The sequence below is a fragment of the Stegastes partitus genome, unplaced genomic scaffold (assembly GCF_000690725.1).
Source record: "Stegastes partitus isolate 25-593 unplaced genomic scaffold, Stegastes_partitus-1.0.2 Scaffold480, whole genome shotgun sequence".
Lineage (NCBI taxonomy): Eukaryota > Metazoa > Chordata > Actinopteri > Pomacentridae > Stegastes > Stegastes partitus.
In genome coordinates this window covers 264,053-271,747 of record NW_007578211.1, presented here as the reverse complement: position 1 = coordinate 271,747, position 7,695 = coordinate 264,053, and the positions used below count along the sequence as shown (strand labels likewise).

General features: G+C 40.1%; 1 protein-coding gene across 1 annotated transcript in view; it reads left to right on the top strand.

Annotated features, from left to right (window-relative positions):
• Positions 1-7,695, top strand: part of stpg2 (sperm-tail PG-rich repeat containing 2) — a 62,671-nt gene that overhangs the window by 50,031 nt on the left and 4,945 nt on the right. Inside the window, exon 12 of the mRNA XM_008286970.1 lies at positions 1,198-1,313. Coding sequence (XP_008285192.1) covers positions 1,198-1,313 — 116 coding nt within the window. The remainder of the gene's footprint in view (positions 1-1,197; positions 1,314-7,695) is intronic.

Below are 7,695 nucleotides of genomic sequence, written 5' to 3'. Positions count from 1 at the left end.
AAAAATAGTAGTAAGGAAAGTAAGCAAAGAAATTCAACTTTCCTCTACTTTTTTATGATTTATGGCATTATTACTGTTACTAAACAGAAAAAAAAGAGTTCTTTGTACTTCTAGCCATGATTATGCTGTTTCCACAGAGCTGCATGACTTTTGATAGCAGTGAAACATGAGCCCACAGTGAGTGCAAATGTGGGAAGAACATAAAACACATAGATACTGCTTGGGGTTCAGAGAGTTAATTTAATTTAACCTCCCAAAAAGATAGAACTCTTCAGGTTGTAATAGTTTAAAACTTGAATAAATACCTGTGGGAAAATTAGGTGCTAGACAACAATAGAAATTTGTAGTCCGAGCATGAAAAATATTGTAGGATTTGATGCTTGGACCCTTTGGTTTACTTGCTGCAAGCAGCAATGTGCAGTTCAATAGAGTCCAAATGGGTGTCTAAGGCAGTAGCTTGTCTGCACCACTTTGTGGAGATGTGCCAGGCTTTCCTGACTGTTAATGCACCTCAGTATGAAATTGTGTATTTGATAATGGGGTTATGTGTGCGCAGTGTTGGGCAGCAGTGTTATGACAAGTAGCAGCTTTACTAGTTTAACTAGATTTCTCGGCTGTGTGGTGGTTTTCTGAATCAAAAAGCTTTTCAGTAGCAAAGCTTTTTTTTTATTGCTGGAGTAGTGCGGCAGCGTCCACACAAGCTGCATTCTCCTCAGCATTTCTAAGCAACAAACACAACAGAACTTTTAATGTGGTCTGAAATAAAACTTAGGCTCAGTAAGTGATGCCAGCACTATACACAGACGTGTATGCGCACCAGACAGAGTAACTTCAGTATGACGGTGATATTGTGTACAATCCAGTCTGCCAGCACCAGCTAGCAGCCTGTCAACAGCTTACTGCTAGTTAGTTCTATGTTTTTCATTTTCTATAGGCAGGAAATGAGTAAGAGTAAGGTACAGTGAATAAATAAAAATACTCAAACTAGATAAAGTGACTTCTACTTTTTCCTTGTTGGTGTAGCTTCGCCTGCTGCATTTCTCTGGGGGCAGTGTAGTGAATCTTCATTTAATTTAGAGTAACTGCAAGCGTCCCTCACTACACTTTCCTAGTAGCTTGCCTCACACTGTCTGTGTGTGTGTGTGTGTGTGTGCGTGTGCGTGTGTGTGTGTGTATGCATGTGTGTTCATTCATCAGGCCCGGGCCATTACAATCCCAATGTGAAATCCCTCCCAAAGATGGCTTTGATCTCTTCCAGAGTGGATCGATTCAAAGTCTCCATGAACACCAACCCTGGCCCTGGCACTCACCAGGTAAATGCTGTTACAATAACTTCTCAGTCTCGTAAAACATTTTTACTTCTTACCGCACTCCCATTTTACATTACTCTAATATTCCGTTTAAGAAAGCGGGCTGGCATAAGTGTGCTTACAGCATCTGTATCCTTGGACTTCGGTGTTTATAATTTGGAATTAGGGTGTGCTGAGATGTGAGTATGTGTAAACAGACCTTGCTTTTAGTGTTTGTGTGTCCGGTGTGTGCATGCGATGCAATACACTGTATGTCTGATATTGCTTATGTTGTAATCCTCTGAGAATCTATCATATTTCTGTCTGTGACCTTGAGCTGTGCAGAAGAAATTGATTGCTTCGTACAAAAAAAAAAAAGAAAAAAAGGAAAAATCCAAACTTCAATATGTTTCTGTGGTTTTGACCAATCTCCACCAATGCAACACGAGGGCTGAACGATGCAGTTTTCTGCCCAGGGCAGCTTTTCATTTCGTGTGAGAAAGTGTTCTTAATTGACCTGCCTGGTTAAATTAAACGGAGAAAAGTGGCTGCATTTTATTAAGTGTAATGTTGTTTAATGCAGCCACCGCAGAATGCAGACAGAGACAAATGCACTTTATGTTTGAAGCGTAATATAGCTGTAATGAAACCTAACCAGAGCCTAATCTGTTCCTGCTTTATTTCAGTGTGTTTTATTAGGAATTACAACTTTTGGTTTCAGCTGCTGGTGAATATGTGTTCGTGTGTGTGTGTGCGGTGATTGAAGGAGCTAATGCTGCTTCCAGTCCCTGCTGACTTTGACTGGTGAACATCAAAGACAAAACCACCGAGTTTGATTCGAACCTCGCTACACAGTTCATCGTCATGTTCACGTCCATGGGTGTAATGTTATCACAGAGCTCTTTCTTCTCTTTCTCTCTGTCTGCCTGTCTCCCAGTCTGCCTGCTGTCTCAGTGTAGATTTATCTCTTAACTTTCCACTGTCTCTACAGTTCACTGTGTCTGTCTATGCCCCTCCTCTCTCATTCTCACAAAAAAAATCCTTTGGTTATATAGCAATGTGTGGTTTGATTGTCACAGCCAATTTGGTTCAATTATACAGTGTGTGGCGCTGTCCTGGATTCTCCTCTGATCCATTTGTGCTTGTCATACCCATGAAGATTATTTAAAACATGTTTAATTTTTATGATGGGATTTGTGACCTTTAAAATAGTGGGGGGAAATTTGATAGGAAATGGTTATACGGTTAGATTTTGCTGAAAAGCCTTTGCTCTTTAAAGGGCCTCTCAAGGAACATGAAGAGGAAACTGAACCAGCCTCAAAAAACAGATAAACACTGAATTTTAGTTGACTCAGCACTATCAAAATCACAGTATGAAAACAGGAGAATTGTCAGCTTAAAGCAATACAGTTAGGCCTTCCCAGCAGCCAAACAGCTACTTAATGAAGCTACCAATGCTAAACTTTAAAGTAACCTATGGAGTTTTATACCTTTAGCTCTGGAGCTGATTTTCCTTGAGTGGGTTCCTGTTTTGATTGTGTTATTCACATACACCTGATGTGAATGCAAATCCATAAGGCATAGAGCTGATGTAATACACCTTCCTGCCAGTGGTGTCACACTATTCCAGTGATCTGTAGGTGGTAGTAATGTGGCAGGAACTGCAGCAATGTACTTTAAACATGTCCTATAGCTGCCCTCACAAAGCACACACTTACTACTTACTATTAATAATGTGCCATAGCCTCGACTGTCTCAGTCTGTAGTGTGAATCGAGCTGTTATGCGGCGCTCTCGGTGGCTCATGCTTGTTTATACTCATGTGCGATACTGCGACGTAGGTGGTGTAACTGCGCAGAGGACCGTGGGTGAGAATGGCCAGAGAACCATGCTGGCTTACATATTTAAACTCCGACTGGATGTAATAGGACGTCCTGGTATTTTTGGCATACTGCATTTAGCGTAATATGTATCAGGACCTACTAAATTGTTTTTCTGGCATACTATATAATATGGATGTATGGATCTACAGCCTAAGACCTGAGCACTAAACCCTGAGTTAGCGAGGACTCGTGATGCTATAAAAAGGTGGTTTAGGTTTTTGATGAGCTGCTCAGTAGATCACTGCCTGTTTGTGACATTACAGTGTTTATTCATTTATTTTCATGAACATCTCTTAATTCTGTGTAGATTTTTAGCTGAAAGTACAAACAACTCTGCAAATAGGCAACAAATGACCACAACAGGGAGCAGCCAGATTTTCTTATATGCACTTAAACATGTTTGTAGATGGGGATTAGGCTATGGATAACAATGCAAGTTTCAAACTTTGAAAAGAATCTGCTTTGCACATGCTTTGTGACACGGAAATGCATTTTTCATTTGAGGTTTGTTAGACCTCAATGATACCTGTAATGGCAATTTCAGCGAACCCCTTTAGTCTGCTGCTCGACCACTACTGAAGGCTGGGTCGGATTTAGTCTTGACACATGCAGATGAATGATGATGAGTAGAAGTGGATCCACTCGGTCCCACTGACTATTTACTACATTTATTATTTGTTAAATTACAAGTCAAAATAAAAATAAAAACACTTTAAATTAAAGAGTCTTTAAAGAGACCAAGTTTATTGATGCAGCCACATGGTCAGAAAACTGTTTGCCTTCCTCAGCCACACCTGATGCTGTGGCAGCTCGTTCTTCAGCCTTCTCCCGTGGGCTCCATCTTCAACTTCCTCAGTCAGGTGGAGCCAGACTGTCCGGCCTCCTCTCGGTGGAGTTAAACACGCCCATGGCTGCTCACACATGCACATGCACTCTCTCCCTCTCCCACTCACATCCACACACCAACAACAAAGAACATATCAACACAAAGCTCAATTTGGCTCCTACAATACCCAAAATGCATTTGATGAGTAATATTGAATGTAAACTTACCTTATGTTTGTTTATTAGAAACCTCCACAGGGCTCCTTGAGTATGGCCAGACCTAACACTGTGTTTCTTCCACTCAATCAGTTGTCAGTATCGAGCCACAGATCACTGGAAGCTTAGCGCCCCTTAATCTACCACATCTGTCTGCAGCATCTGTAGTCCACGTTTCAGTATAATCTAGCGTTTTCCTCATTTGTACAAATTGCATCATAACTTATCAAGGTGTCCATTTTTATGACCATTTGGTACCAGTACACATGAGAATTCATGTTCTCTGAGGATTTCATTCATTTGAATGTGACTGAATGTTGCCAGTTAACGTTGTAGGTTTGGTGCAGTAACATGACAGAACTGGATTTTGTGGGTTAAATATAATTTGCTTGGGGTTACTAAGCAAAGCTGCTATAATCACAGGCTCCTGTACATGTCTACTCTTTGAAGATTTCAATCATCTTAACGTTAATTAGCATGTCTCAGTGTGTAAGTGCGGGAGTGTGTGCCACTTTGCAAAACCTCAGTAATGTAGGCAGAAGGCAGTGCATATGTTTTCCACATACAGCACTGTGAAAAAGTGTTCTACAGATTACCATGAGTATTTTTTCATTATCCTCTCCTCTCCTCTGCTCTCCTCCTCTCCCCTGGGAAGTAGGAAGGCAAAAAAAAAAAAAAATCAACTAAAGCATTAGATTTCAAGTAAAAGGCTCCATTTGGACTCATCAAGTGTATGTGTGTCTGCCGCCACTTTAGTCATCCCAGAGAGCATTAATGTTGGCACGTAATTGGCTCAAAGTTAAAATGGGTTGGTTTCACTAAACTTTGTGGCAGCGTCGACACATGATTTTCAACAGCAGCTTCATTTGTGGAATAAAGCTCATAATGCCACCTACTGTTGAATTGAATTGCAGACCAGTATAATGCTCCACGGCATTCTGCACACCAGTCCTACCTTTGTGTGGGATCCATCTATGTGCTCCTCTTGTCCAGTCTGACAACATGCACCTAAAGTGAACTGGAAATTGTTTGTATTTGCTAATGAATGAATGCTGCAATGTTTCGACCTTTTGTTAGACTGGTTCCCAGTCCAATGTGATGAATAGAACCTTGAGGAGGCTCCATATTCTGACATTAATGCCTGCTTTGAGAAACATACGACGGGTCATTTAATCTTAAATCATCACATTTTTAGAAAAATTTCTGTTGACCATTTAAAGTATAAAATATGGATATTTATACAGATATGAGTAAATTTTTAGCTTGATTTATCGAATGCTTCACAACACTTTTTTTTTTAAATGAAATTTTGTTTTTTCACACATTGAAATATCGCAAGAACTCTATAAGATAAAAGTCTGAGATTTTCTCTGTTATTTCTCAGTGAGCCATTAATAATCTAAATTATTGGACAAGTAGAGCAAATACTCCATGATTATGGGTGAGTTGAAATGTAAAAAACAACCAAACCAAACTGTAGTCGCCATGAAAAGTCCCATCTTTAGGCACACATTAACAAAACAATGTATAATGCACAAGTCAACTGGGGATATTTTCTGAACCATATGTTGTCATCTGTCACAATAAAACAACACCTATAGAATAGTTTCTAATATGGAATACTGAATCACAAAGAAGTAATCCAAGCAGAAAAGAGTTATAGAATTTCAAAGTAGTTCTCGAAATATATCTAAGAACATTGTTTTTTTCCTTTCTTTTTAATAAGGGCATATTTTTATTGTCAGACCCATTGTGTGGGCTGAAGAAGCAGCGCCTTGCTTATTATGCTTTTTAAATTAATATATTTATTGGAAGAAATGCTTGAAGGTCAAATTTTCAGCAGCTACTATAAATGTACATGTATTTACAGTTCAACTTCCTGCACATATAGTTCAACTTATGACACTGGTCTTAAAGTTTTTCCCAGTTGAACACAGAGCAAGTAAATCAGTTTTGATTCTATCGAGGCCCTGATGATTACAACAAAACAACCCTTGAATGTTGCAACCCCCCAAAATATAATCTGAGCTAACGAAGGTTCTTAAACTACAAATAGCAGCCGAGATGTCTAATTTACTATTAAAGGGATAGTCCAGAACTCCATCTTGGTGGTGGTGGTGGGGGTTCTATTCATCCAGTCTGCACGTCTCAAGCTAAAACAGAAATCCTCCACCAAGAAGCACAGATTCTGTGATCTCACTAAAGCCCAGCTGTTCATGTGGAGTTCATACATAATGTATAATGAGCCCTATACACTAACATAAAAAATGACATGATTCATGTCTTATAGACATTATAGCCTTGTATTGTGAACGAGACATCTTACTGCTCAATTTAGCTTTAGGAAGTTCAGTTCTTTTCTCTTTTTTTCCCCCCCTTTCTAGTGAAATACATGTTTGAGCTCTCGTCTCAGTAATTAGCTGCGCGGCTGTGAATCTATATGACACCACAACTGCACAGAGCTGAAGATGGTATGAAGTGGTGCAGAGAGGGAGAGAAATAAGAGAGCGTGTGGAAGATAAGCAGGCAGAGAGCGGGATGATAGCGCCGAAAGAGAGGCGGCGAAGGGTGAGGGAGAAGGGAGAGACGGTGACAGAGGTGAGACAGTGCTGAAAAGGTGGCGGAAATGCGAAGAGAAGTAGAGCGACAGACAGCAGCAAATTGAGCACGCTGAAGAGGGGTGGTTAAATTCAACAGCTGAAAATGTGCTCCGAGCATCTGCAATCGGAAGCAGACGGTCGCGTAATGGAACAGTAGCTATTTCAGCATTAGCGCGTGTGCGTGTGTGTTCATCCGCGCATGTGTGTAATGTCACACAACTATCTACTTGAGCAGCATTAGTCCACAGTGAGGGCTCATTTAGCGTTTCCATTAAATGCACCGTGTGAGATACCTGCTTCTGGAAAGTAGGCTTGATTACCTTTCTCACACATGACACTGTTCTTATTGGTTGAGCTTAATTTAACACGGAGAGGAGTGTTAATTGAACGTGGGAGTATAAAAAGACACAGGGAATAGACGTCAAGCACAAACAAATATTAATTAAATGCTGTGATCTTTGCTGATAAGCCTGCTGAGTACAGAGTGCACACAGAGCCCAAAAAAAAAAGGAGAAAGGCGAGGTTATTTGATATTCATTATGAGTCAGAACAGAAGGTGTCCTTAACACAGCTGACATTTCATCAAACATTCCTTGTGATGGGCTGTTTATGCCTTCACATAGGCATGGGGTTTTCATACTTCTGCTTGTCATCCTTGCTGTCTTTTGTAAAGTTTTCGTGTTATCTGGAGAGCTGGAAACTCTCACTTAGTTTGTTTGACTATACAGTGTGTGTGTCTTCACTACTGAGGGCGTGTTTGGACCCTGGAAAAAATGTAAAATGTTGGGAACAGCTATTTATTTTGTTGATCTTGTATGGTTTGCTTTGAAATTTAAACCCCCTCTGGAGAAAATCAAGTTTTTTTTTTAGCTTGCATTTCTTT